This window comes from Ciconia boyciana, chromosome 4 (genome assembly GCF_034638445.1).
Source record: "Ciconia boyciana chromosome 4, ASM3463844v1, whole genome shotgun sequence".
NCBI classification, from domain to species: Eukaryota; Metazoa; Chordata; class Aves; order Ciconiiformes; family Ciconiidae; genus Ciconia; species Ciconia boyciana.
In genome coordinates, this window is record NC_132937.1 from 78,335,167 (window position 1) to 78,349,055 (window position 13,889).

General features: G+C 39.2%; 1 protein-coding gene across 5 annotated transcripts in view; it reads right to left on the minus strand.

Moving 5' to 3' along the window:
- Positions 1–13,889, minus strand: part of FBXL17 (F-box and leucine rich repeat protein 17) — a 304,415-nt gene that overhangs the window by 190,863 nt on the left and 99,663 nt on the right. For all 5 annotated transcript variants that reach the window (XM_072860234.1, XM_072860233.1, XM_072860236.1 and 2 more), the window contains one exon: positions 12,292–12,422. In XM_072860234.1, the coding sequence (XP_072716335.1) occupies positions 12,292–12,422 (131 nt within the window). The remainder of the gene's footprint in view (positions 1–12,291; positions 12,423–13,889) is intronic.

A 13,889-nucleotide genomic window follows, 5' to 3' on the forward strand; every position in this document is an offset into this window, starting at 1 on the left:
ACCTGGCAAACCTGTTCCAGTGCACAACTTTTGGCATTGCTCTTAACTCTTCCACTACCATAGGCTCACAACCATCTGCTAACTGCCATTGGCCAGATAAATTAGACTCTTATTAGGCGAAATCTAAAGGGGAGGAAAAGGAAAGACAAGAAATAAGACAGAGTAGGAGGAGGTAATTGGTACTGGGGGAGACAGGGAAAGACTGAGAGCAGAAACCACATTTTTCTCACTTTAGCTGTAAGCAATAACATCAATGATGATGATGTCAACATGTCTTACATTCCTTTAGGACCTTCTTTAGGTCCTGCTTGGCCAATACGTTTTCCAGAATCAGGAGATAATGGTCTGTCCAAACACATCACAACAAACCTTGAAAAATCAGGAGCCAGCAAGGAAGATGGTTGCTATGGTGAAGCTCACTTATTCTACTTCCAGTTTTCTTAACTGAACAATCAAAACACACACTATCTCTAACAGCAAGTGTTAGTATGAGAATCACAGAAGGGATGAGGCTGGTGAGGACCTCTAAAGGTCATCTGGTCCAAACCCGCTGCTCAAGCAGGGCCAGCTAGAGCCCTTGTCTCCAAGGAGGGAGACTCCACAGCCTCTCTGGACAACCTATGCCAGTGCTCAGTCTCCCTCACAGAGACAAAGTGTTGCCTGAGGTTCAGAGGGAACCTCCTGTGTTTCAGTCTGTGCCCATTGCCTCTGGTCCTGTCACTGGGCACCACTGAAAAGAGCCTGACTCTGTCTTCTTTGCAGCCTCCCTTCAGGTATTTATATACCTTGATGAGATCCCCCTGAGCCTTCTCTCCAGGCTGAAGAGTCCCAGCTCTCTCAGCCTGTCCTCATAGGAGAGATGCTCCAGTCCCTTTATCATCTTCATGGCCTTTGCAGGACTCTCTCCAGTATGTCCAAGTCTTTCTTGTACTGGGGATTACAGCAATGGACACAGTACTCCAAGTGTGGCATAATGCCAGAGAACACTCTACAGATTATAGAAATGATTGCCAGTGAAAAATTCAGGCTATATTTAATGAGCGGGCAGGGTGTTTCCTGTCTTCTCTGTGCGTATTAGAACTGTGAGGCCTGGAAACGCTCTGCCCCTCCGAGGGTTAGCTGTACCAGCTGGCTGAGTCCCAGCTCCCTTCTGGCACACAGGGGTGGGTATCTACCAGTTTCTTCCGCACTCCATGAGATTAAAAACAAGATGCATGGGCCGAAAGAAGTCTCAAACCACTTCACCATGGTTCTGAAAATCAGTAGGTCATGATCACAGGGTATGGAGACAAATCAATGAGACTCTGATCAAAACATAAGTCACTGTTTAGCCTTTTTAATTTTTTTTTCCTTTGCATCACTCACTTATTGTTCACTGCCTATACCCTACAGGCATCACCATGATCACCACTTTCAGTTTAAGTTACTGTGTATTTTCCTCATTACATTATTACTGCCAATTCCAAAACTATCTAGTCATTCATTGTCAGCTCAACTTCAGTTTCATCACCATCTTCCTCTTCGAGTTCACTACAACTTCTCAAAGGTACATTAATTTTTCATCTCCTTTACAAGCCAGTACTTACTGGTTAATCTTGAATTCTAAACACACAAAAATAACTACATTTAACATCATAGAAAATTCAGCATATACCAGCCTTCTTTGGTTTTAACAAGAGAAAAAGGGGGATCATTGAGTTAACCTGGTCAGGATTGAAGGCAATTAGCATATAGCATCTGACACATTTCCTGTTTATATGATGGCATGATCCCACCAATAACATAGGTCTTATGCTCACCTACACAGCAAAAAACCCCACCAAAAAACTTGCAAAATTATTTTAATTTTTAGCTTATAACCCATGCAGCAAGGAATAGCCTAAAGCAAATTTAGAACATGGTTATGCTCCTTTCAAATGGTATTTATAATGGATATACTGACAGACTCTAAACAATGTAGTCTGTGCAGTAAATCATTAAGACAGCCATCCCTTCTCTCTTTTTTTCAAGTACTGTGTCTATTCTGACTGCAGGGTGAATTATAAATTGTAAACTCAAAATGCAACAGTAATTGCAATAAGGACTACATCTTCTTTTCTGTGCATTAATAGGTTGGATTTTTTATTTTTCTGTACTACTTCAAATTATAATGCTGCAAATATTTTATCTGTACATAAATGATATATACAAAACCTTTCAGTTTTCATGATACACTAAGGACGCAGATTTATAACACACTGTCATTTCCATGCCTTCAGGGAACATTGCACTTTCTTAATTTCTGTAAGGAATGTCATACAGAAAATAGTCAAGCCACATTTGTGTCAAGTCTGCCATTTTTAATTATTAGCAATCAAGTCTAAGCAATTTCTCCTTTGGTTTAACAAGTGCGTATCTATCTTCCAAATTTTTTTTTATGCCACAACTCATAAAATTGTTTAGGCTGATGCTAGTCCCTTGCACTAAATTAATAACTTATCACAGGAGATATTTATCATCTCAAGTTTCTTACATGAGAATTGTCAGACTTAATCACCCTCCTCATATTTTCACTATTTACCGAGCTTCATTTATCATACATTTCAGCAGTGTGGCAACGGTGGACTATTTTCCTCACTTTTCAAGTACGTAAAGATAAAAGGGTGGCAAATCATGACAATAGCTTGAAAGTTTTACTCTTTCTGATAACATCCATTTCCACCAGAAAATAATTCCTAAAAACCTATTTATTTTAATACCAGTCACAGAGAGAAGTAGAATTAGCAGGCTAAAACCTCAATAAACGGACAGTTACACTTAATTATAGAAAATGCATTCTGATTTTTATCATTGGTTAAACTTTGAAGACAGTATGAGAGTGATCTGTTCCAGTCAAATGTTTGTAAAAACTAATTTCTTTGATAACAATTCCAAAGAAACTGTTCTCAGAAGCCTTTAATAAAGTGGGTTCAGGGCTTATAACTAGAAGCTGAAAGGACTCCTAACTCTGATAAGCATAGTGGTTTGGGGGATAACTGGTGAGATATGTGTGGAACCATACCCCAAATTCTTTTCAAACCACTTGCAGACTGGGCTGAAAAGTAACATAACTTTTAAACCAAAGTTATACAGAATGGCACAAATGTGTGGCCACTGCTAGATTCCGTGGGAAGTTCATCTTGCATTCCTGGGCATTTAAGATGTCATTCTCATATAGTATTGCACAACAAGAGCAAAACCTAAATTATGTAAGATATCACTTCACTGAAATAAGGTATGAGTGACAACTCCCAAGTCTACCAATTGAAACTTTGCAGCATAAATGCTACCTCAATGTTGTGATGAAATATTACAGAATATCTGTTTCAATAATCATAGTAAGAAGAATCATGCAACTTCACATTTTAATTGGTTAGGGAAAAAACCTGATCCCTGGTAACTTGTTCTTACTTGTGAAATGAAAACCACTGTACTGGGTCCAGATGCCCAGGCTGCTGGCAGGGGGGGCTGCAGGGTGGTCTCAGTGAGGAGAGGTTGGAGCTGCCCCGCGCCAGACACAGCTGGCTCCAACAGCCCCAGGGCACAGCTGAGCCCCTCAGCCAAGATGGTGGCACCTCTGGGAAAGCATATTTAAGAAAGGGCAAAAACAAGCCAAAACCCCACCAAACACAGAGAGGAAGAGGGAAAAGAAAGAGCATGAGAAACAGCAGTACAAACACCAAGGTCAAGGAAGGATGAGGTAGAGATACTCCATTGCACTGGAGCAGATAGGTACACTACAGCCCATGGAGGAGCCCACGCCAGAGCAGATGGATACTCCTAAAGGCACTGTGGCCCATGAAGAGCCCACACCAGAGCAGAGGAAACGTGAGGAGGAAGGAGCAGCAGAGAGGAATCACTGTGTACTGACTGTAACACCCCTCTCCCCATCCCCCTCTATTGCTTAGGGCAGTAGAGGACTCAAGAGTGAAGATGTGAAGTTAAGCCTGAGAAAGAGGCAGGAAAGTTGTTGCTTTAATGTTTGCCTTTTTGTTTCTCACTACCTAAACTATTTTAACTAGTAATAAATTGGAATTAATTTTCCCCAAGTCAAATCTGTTCTACCCTAGGCAGTAACTGGTAAGTGATCTCCCTGTCTTTATCTCAACCCATGAGCTTTTTAATTCCAATTTTTTTCCTTCACAGTCCCCCCCCTCCCCTCACCCCGGTCCTGCTGAGAAGGGAAAGAGTGGCTAGGTGGGTGTTTCGCTGTTAGCCAAGGCAAACCTATGACAAGAATAAAACTGGAGTTATTTATGGAAGAATATAAATAGTAGAGAGAGCTAAGAGACACAATGGTGTTTTATTTTTTGTTTTCTGTATGTTTAGGTCAAAGAAACTACCATAAAAAATATATAACAGGCCAAGACGATGGCACCTCTGGGAAAGCATATTTAAGAAAATGAAAAAACGTTGCACATCAGAGTGTGAGAGAGAGGAGTGAGGACAATATGAGAGAAACAGCCCTGCAGACACCAAGGTCAGTAAAGAAGGAGGGGGAGGAGGTGTTCCAGGCACCAGAGCAGAGATTCCCCTGCAGCCCGTGGTGAAGACGATGGTGAAGCAGGCCGTCCTCCTGCAGCCCATGGAGGACCACGTTGGAGCAGATATCCACACTGCAACCTGTGGAGGGCCCCATGCTGCAGCAGACGGAGATGCCCTGAGGGAAGCTGCAGCCCATGGAGAGAAGCCCATGCAGGAGCATTTTTCTGGCAGAAACTGTGGTCTGTGGGGGACCCATGCTTGGAGCAGTCTGTTCCTTACAGATTGTACCCCATGGAAGGGACCCACATTGGAGCAGTTCTTGAAGAACTGCAGCCCATGGGAAAGACTCACACTGGAGCAGTTCATGAAGGGCAGTAGCCCATGGAGAGCTGCGGTGAGTTAGCCTTGGCTGGCTACCAGGTGCCCACCAATCCGCTCTCTCACTACCCCTCCTCAGCAGGGCAGGGGGAGAAAATAAGATGGAAAAGGCTCATAGGTTGAGATAAGGACAGGGAGATCGCTCACCAATTATCATCACAGGAAAGAGACTTGACTTGGAGAAACTGATTTAATTTATTGCCAATTAAACAGAGCAGAATAACGAGAAATAAGAATAAATTTTAAAAAACCTCACACCCCCCCACCCTTTCCTGGGCTCACTCCCAACTCCTTTACCTCCTCCCCCGAAACAGCGCAGGACAACGGGGAATAGGAGTTGCAGTCAGTTCGTAACACTTTCTCTCTCACTCCCTACTCCTCATGCTCTTCCCCTGCTCTAGCATGGGGTCCCTCCCACGGGAGATGGTTTTCATGACCTTGTCCAATGTGGGTCCTTCCCACAGGCTGCAGTTCAAGAAGTTCTCCAGCGTGGGTCCTTTCCATGGGGTACAGTTCTTTAGGAATGGACTGCTCCAGAGTGCATCCCCCACAGGGTCACAATCCTGCCACAAAACACACTCTTGCATGGGCTCCTCTCCATGGGCCGCGGTTCCTGCCAGGAGCCTGCTCCAGCACGGGCTCTCCACAGGGTCACAGCTTCCTTCAGGGCACATCTACCTGCTCTGCTGTGGGGTCCTCCATGGGCTACAGGGTGGATATCTGCTCCATCATAGACCACCATGGGCTGCAGGAGGACAGCCTGCCTCACCACGGTCTTCACCACAGGCTGCAGGGGAATCTCTGCTCTGGTGCCTAGACAGTACCTCCCTCCTTTTTCACTGACCTTGGTGTCTGTTTCTCTCACATATTCTCATTCCTCTCTCCTGGCTGCTGCTGCACAGTGTTTTTTACCCTTCTTAAATATGTTATCACATCGCTGATTGCCTCAGCTTTGGCCAGCAGTGGGTCCGTTTTGGAGCCAGCTGGAACTGGCTCTGTCCGACACAGGAGCAGCTTCTGGCACCTTCTCACAGAAGCCACCCCTGCAGCTCCCCCGCTCCCAAAACCTTGCCACATAAGCCCAGTACAAGAGCCCATGCTGGAGCAGAGGAAAAGTGAGGATGGAGTGGCAGAGGTGAAGTCTTATGAACTGACTGCAACCCCTGTTCCCCACCACCCTGCACTGCTTCAGGGGGGGAGGTAGACCAGTTGGGAATGAAGGATTGAAGCTGAAGGGATTGAAGTGAAGGATTGAAGCTGAAGGATTGAAGTGAAGGATTGAAGTGAAGGATTGAAGTGAAGGATTGAAGTGAAGGATTGAAGTGAAGGATTGAAGTGAAGAAGGGGAGAGTGAGGGAAGGTGGTTTATTTTTGCCCTCTTTTCCCTCACTATCCTACTCTATTTTTAACTGTCAATAAATTAATCTGCCCCAAGTCAAGTCTGTTTTGCCCATGAGACTAATTGGTGAGTGATCGCCCTGTCTTCATCTCAGCCCATGAGCTTTTCTGTCTTATTTTCTCCTCCTGTCCTGTTGTGCGGGGAGTGACACAGCAGCTGGGTGAGCATCTGGCAGCCAGCCAACATTAACCCACCACTCTGGACTAATCACAAAGAATTATTTTTTCATATATTTTTTCATAATCACTTTAAAAAAAAAAAAGACAACCCAGAATTTAAGGTAAATAATTCACCAAAGCATGCTAATTATCTTTCTTTGTCCAACTTCTATGCTTTATTTTGAAATTTTAAAAAAAATCTGACAGCCTCAAATCATTTTACAAAACACATCTGCAGGTTGAAGCAAATTTTCTTACAAATTTAATTAAAAAGTATGACATTCAAAAGAATAAGTAATTTAAAAAGTAAAATTAATTTGTGTTATATTATATAACTTTTTATGGAGTTCAAGTTTTTAATGTAGCTGACTAAACACCTGATAAATATGCAGAGAACTCAAAGGAGATCATCTTTTAGATAACACTGAAAAGATGAAATTAAATTAGAATTAAGAAATGCTAATATTCACCTAGAATGATTCATGACAAAGATTACATAAAAGTACAGTTACTTTTCTGGAAGGCTTTACTATATCCCCAAGTCCAGATTATATAAAATGACAGGAATAAGTATCAGTGCTCCTGAAGCACCTTTCCACTTCAGCCAGATCAAAGGTGATGAATACTAAGATGCTATATTAGCATTTTAGTCACCACAGATAAAATGAACATTTTTGCCTGTGCAAAAATATGGACTAGCTGAAAGCTTTATACATTTGTATTTTAGAAGTAGTTTTATTAAAATAATTTCCACATCAAATATGCAGAGACTTATACTTTCAGGAATAGAAGATTTATGTTATTATTTTTCTGGCAAATAATTCTAGCATTCACTAATCCTGCATTTTACTAAAAATGTACTGTAAGAACTGAGCTACTATCTTGATGATCATGTGTGCTAATGAAATGGTGAGGCATTCACATACACCAGCAGCTCTGGGACTAATCCCTAATAGTGAGCTAATCACCTGCTGAGACTATCTTCAGCATTGTATTCTCTATCCACAACACATCCGGATCCCAGCAGATGTTCCCAAGGCTGATTAGATGGGTTCACATGAACTCATGGTAGGCAGTCAACAAAAATTTTTTAAACGCTTCTCTAGCGTATGGAAGACCACGTTAACAATTTACTCTGCTAAGTAACAATGTAGAAACCCCCATATGCCAATGAGTATGCCAACGAGTTGGCACTCAATCCTGAGAAAATGATGCTGCATTAGTGACCCAGCAGAATAAAGCAGATGGAGCCTCTTCAAAGGAGAAAATACTCCTTTCTCCTGACTGTACTGATGCACAAACATTTTGGTTTTCAGGCTTATGGTCTGGCTTCCAACGATTTACCACATTTCCTCTGAATTTCTTCCATACCTTGACTTCCTGACTACTACCCTTGTCAAAAGTCTCTATTTCCAAGTTCCTCCATCTTGGATTCCAACCAGAATCTTCACCAACGAGTCTTAAACATTACAGTATGGGGAGACTGTCCCATTACACCATTTACTCTGGTATATCCACAGTGGTATTTCATGAAAGCACTACAGAAGGACAGGGAGTCTTCTCAGAACTGGTATAATTAGATGAAAGCCAGGTTTCTCATCCATGCTGAAAGCTAAGGGAGGTGCACATAATGCTTATCTTCCCCCACATCACTAATCAGAAGTCTGATGGCGGTAAGCAATACCACTATAAGGTCATCAACCAACATTACTCGCTGTTTTACTGTGCCATGCAGATACTGCATATCTGTCTCCAAGTCACAACCATAGCTTACTCTCAGCAACCTCCAGATGCTCTGCAAATCTCAGCACCTGCTAACAAAGTCACCTACAATCAGTGTGTGATAAATTATGTGAAAAAATACAGCTCTCTTGAGACATTATTACAAGAACACTTGGAACCACCTACAGAGGAAGGACCAAAGTTCTCAAATGGTTGGGAAATTATTGTCCTGTGACTGCAAAACCAATCATTAATTTTGTTACGCAGGTGGAACAGTCATCCCAGACCCAGACGACTGGCAGTGCACTGGCACCAAAAAAACCCTCACTGTAGCTCTAGATAAAGTTCCTTTCCTTATCTGCATTATTCCCTGCACCATGATGTTTTATTAGAAGAACCGTAAATACAATAGCAGCTGGCAAACATCCTCTATACAAATATTACTAAGGGAGTGTTTTAGTAAGAAGGATGACTTAAGCAAGCAGAAATACTCTAAAGATTTCAGAGTCACTGCACAGCTTTTAAATGTCTATCTCTATGTGAACTATGTAATACAGAAGTTGAAGTGAATTGCAACTCAAAGTCCACAGTGATAAGAGTCACAAAAAAATGTTAGATTAACTGCTGCTTGCTCCTTGGTCATTTATGGATATAATACATAGCAGATGTTCCTCAAACTATGAGAAACATCACGCACCCCTGAAAACTTTGCCAGTACATCATACTACATTTTCCTGAATCCCCCATGAGATTTATTTCTAGATGTCACTATTTTTATTGTCTAAATTGAAATTCAGAAGAACAAATGTCGTGACCATTAAGACAACTTCAAGGTGATAAGGTTATTTAAATGAAGCCTCAGAGTATATTATTCATATCACCATGTACAGAGAACTCACTTTTACTCCTTTCCAATTGCAAAGACCTGAGATAATCTACTCATGATGCATAATTAAAGAATTTGCAAGTTTGGTTTTGTTCGTATTTGAAAGAAGTAGTAGGACTGTTTCTATAATGTATTTAATGAACATGATAAATAGTATATGAAGCTTTTGAGGGAGCTGTAATACTTACAGAAGAAATCATTACGTTATATTACTTTAATAGGTCTTTTTTTGATCTTGCTTAACTCCCAACTTTTAGAGACTTTTTTACAAGTCATTATAAGAGATCTATTTTTCTTTCATTTTAAAACTAATGTCAAAAGTATCTCAACTGAACATACTGAACATATTTTTTGCCTTAGGTAAAATTAAATTATTTTTTACTGCCCTACATAAGCCTTTTAGATGCATACTTTCAAAAACAAAAATAGCTTTAAGCAAACCAGAAATAATAATTCTTGCTAATTCTTGCATGTGCAAAAGAATCACAGCAGCAAAAATCGTAGCAAGTGCCTGCCATGCAGAGATCTTGTACTCTGTAAGTTTCAGTTCCTTTCAGTTACTTAGCAAGAAATGTAATGGTCACAGCATTAGATCTAACACTGTGTCACAAGCAAGAGAGCACCATAAACGTTCTGGGGCCACAGCCTTGCTTACAGAAATAATTTTTATGGATTTCTGTAAACAATAAAGAAATCTAAAATAAAGTTTTAAAACCAGTGACTTACTTCTGCTGTAAAACCTACCAATAATCAACTACGTTTAAGAGATAATTCACAGATACATCTTTAAGCTATACCGGTATTTTTGAGAACTGTCTAGTCTTTTTTCACCCTTGAGACAAAGGAATGGAGGAAAACAGCTTTTCAAGGCTTTAAAGAAAAGAAAAACCACCCAACCCTCAGTCATTCTAGAGAGAACAAAAAAGTGTCTTGTTAAGTTCGAAAAAAATCTGGAATACAAGCCCTGCGTAGGTGGATCTCACAAGTAAGCAGGCTTGATAATGGGGGGGTGGGAGGTGGGGAGGTGAGGTGGTGGAACTGATCTATTTTAAAACCAAGAGACAGGTAAAACATTAGACTGCTGCTATCTCATATGTGTTGGAAACAATGATAAACAAAAAGTTTACTCAAAGGTATCAAGATGCAGAATCTCCTCTGACATCCCCTCTGACTAGGAGCCGTCAAATGGCATCAAATAAAAAACAAAAAAAATAAAGCTCATCTTGCCTTAAATCATTAATAAACTAATTTAGTCAGTTTAAACTAACTTGGCTTTTTACCCAAGGTAAGCACCTGAATGGTCCTGTGAAATTCTGAAGGATCACCCATAGCCTCAAACTGAATATGCTCATAATACTCTGCAGAACTGGTGTCTATATTGATTAAAGCCTAGTGGTTGTATCACGTTCCTTTTACATAATTTTCAGCAATTCTTAATTCAGCATTTAAGAGGAGTAGGGGAAATGACCTTATTCAGTTAAGACTAGTATTTGGAGCTTCATCTCACTTGTAAAACAGGAAAAATACTTGAATTGCCAAATGACTGCCTATGAATAAGGTTTAACAAAGGCATTAACTATTTTCTAAATTCTCTCTTTGTTTGCTTTTAGCTAGAAGCTAATTTAAATAGCTAAACTGAAATTTGTAATCAAGTTTTAGTTATCAGTCACATGTTGAAAAAGTACAGACAGCTATGATCAGAAATACACACAAAATGGAAAGAACTACGGAGACAAAAGTCAACGATCTAGAAGTTTACATACAACAGCAGGTTATTTGTAATTGCTGGAAAGGGTTTCCTTTTCTTGTTAAGCTTCATAATTCTAACTATATTCAATATGAAGTTTTAGAGTCATATGCATATAATTAAAAGATCTCTTTCTTATTCTACTAATTCTAGTAAAATAATTTCAAGAACAGTTTGACATCAGTTTGGATGATACTTAGCAGGTTGTCCTACTCAAAATGTTCATGCAGAAACATATAACATTTCTAAGTACTTTAATTAACACCTGAAAAGTGTCTGTCTTTTAAATTTACATTTTTATTCTCAGTATTTTTTCTGACTTATTCTAAAATTTTCCATTACAGTAGCCTTATTCTGCATATTAAAATAAGGCCCTCCAGACAGAAAGATCTGCTTTCAAAACCAGTGAAGTTACATTAAGGGTCTAACCTAAAACTACAAAACCAAAAAACAGTCTTAAAGGCTAAAAGGAGTTATAGTAAAAGTTCAATGGTGCTTCCTATTCATTTTTAGAACATTCCTAGTATTTTTAGAACATTACACTTTGAAAGTGTAAGCTCATTCACACTTTAGTACATTCTTAAAGACTTCAGAGAACTTTGAAAGAGAGTATGTTAGGAAAAAATCTGTAACCATGGGGAAGAAGTACAATTACTAAAACACATCATTCTGGTTTATATGAAACTGTTTTAGAACCCCTCTCTGTTAAAAGTGTTGCTTTCCTTTTGTTTAAAGCACCAGTTATAATAGACCAATCTGTTAAAAGTAATTCAATATGTTCTTTCCTGTGCACCCTGAGGTAGTGGCTTTGCTCAATTTTCTCATTTTAAAAGGAAACCTCCACTTTTTAAATTCTTAATCTTTTTCATTTTTCAGCTGATCTGCAATATAACCAAACATCATCTGTGTGGATTTACTTAATGTTAAAATAAATTACTTGATCAGAAGGACAGAATACAGCAGGACAGTAGGTATTCTAGTCAAAAGGAAAAGCCTAAGGTAATGCCCCAGTTATTCTGTCAGTCTCATTCTGGAGAGTCTGTTTGCCAAAAAATGAAGGACTTGTTGCTTTATAAAAAACATTAATTCCACTACTTTACCCACAAGCAGTTTACTTTTCCTTATGTAATCAAAAATATGCTTCATTGTTTGTATGCATATAAACCTGTTTAAATCCTGGCTACCTACTGAAGGAGTCATAATTGCAATTGTACATTTCAATCACACATGGTAAAGAGCATATTCTCATGAAATCCACAGGAAACAGATTAGTGCTGCCATCCGATTATAACTAAACTTTTCTCCACTACAGAAATATACAAACACTGTAAAATATGTGTCTAGATGATTTACCCAAAACAAGCAAGAACAAACACTCAAAAAACACTGCTTGCTTTTATTGATCTCCTCCAACCCCCAAGCCATGACAAATTATTCTCAACTAATACAACTAGTTAAATTTGTTTTATACTGGGTTTAGATGCTATAACGAAGTTACCTGTCATTAATGATCCAGTTCAGACACAGATTGAGGGAATTAAGGTTTTTGCATCTCTTCACTATTTCCATCACGGTTTCATTGTCCAGTTCTGTGATATGACGTAGATCCAAGCTGGAAAGATTTCTTAGCTATTGAGACAAATATGATAGAAGGAAATAATCTGAAATTTGTTTACATACATAACTGTTATAAAAACTGTTTAACTTTCTGGAATCATGTATAATATGTGCAAGCTAGTCAAGAAAGATGAGATCACTGTATTTTTCACAAAAAGGAAACATATCAGAGATGTTTATAGAATCCAACTTTAGCAAATTTGGAATTCAGGCACTCAGTTGCTCCATGAAATCAAGACACTCTCACTCATGGTCCAGTACAGATACAATAGGGGCCTCGGCCTTCCTCCTTTTAACTATATGGAGTGTAAGATACCAAGGCAGCATACCAGCTCATTTAACTATAAGAAAAATAGGGTGTTGAAGGAAGGGGAGACAGCACATTTGTGCTTAGATTCAAATGCATGTGATTAAAAACTCCAGAGTTGAAGGCTTTCGAACTAAGTAAATATTGCAAACTCCCTGGAAAATACAGTATTTATACTATAGTCTCACCTGCACAGCCATCAATAATAACCTGGATATTCTGAACAACAAAAGTTGGAGTCACAGAACAATATGATTAAAATTTATGCACTGATTAATCTGATTTATTACTAATCATTATATTGCCCTTCAAAAGCAAACAAAGCCCTGTTACTACTTTTATGAGCTATGGATTCAAAGACGAAAATTTTTACAGATTTCTGCAGTATCTTTAAACAAAGGATCAGTTTAGTCATAATAACCTCCAAGTGCTATTCGCTTTTTAAGCTGTCTGAAATAATCTGTTATACTCTGGAAAAATAATTGCATTAGGTAATACTGACACTTTAATTAAATTTACCTTCCCTGTAAGAGAGAAAAAATAATCCCATTCAGTGATTTAAGTCACTAAGGATTTGACTAATTAAAGGCATACAACTGAGATCATATAATCGGTCCACTTCAGTAGTTAATTATTAAGTCAATGTATTTGGGGGGGGGGGGGGGGGGGGAAGAAAAAAAAAAAGAGATAAAAAGAAAAGGAAAAATAAGAGGACTTCAAATGTAGGTAGTCTTCTACAGAAACTGGTGTTCTGGTGTTTTGCTCCAGAAGTTTTTAACATTCTCCAAACTAAAGCTGAAGATAAACCACATACTGCTTCCAAAAATTCTGCAGAACAAGCATAAAATTAAGGCACCTGACCTCTGAGAAACAACTGCAGGGTATGTCTATAGGAAGTAGGACAGTAATATTCCTATTATTAGGATACTACCACAGGTGTGCTGTGGTGGTGCTTGTTGTAATCCCATTGAACTTCTGATAATCTTACTTGCCTATTAGGGAGAAAAGCACATAATGACTGATATTGTGTTGGTAAAATGGACAGATTTTACAAGCTCTGTCTCTCTGCATTTCATACATGCTTCTCTAGCAGGAAGTCTAAAAGACTTACCTTCTATGCACCCAAAAAACCTCCGAACCAATCCCTCATTTTTTCTGCATAAATTACAAGA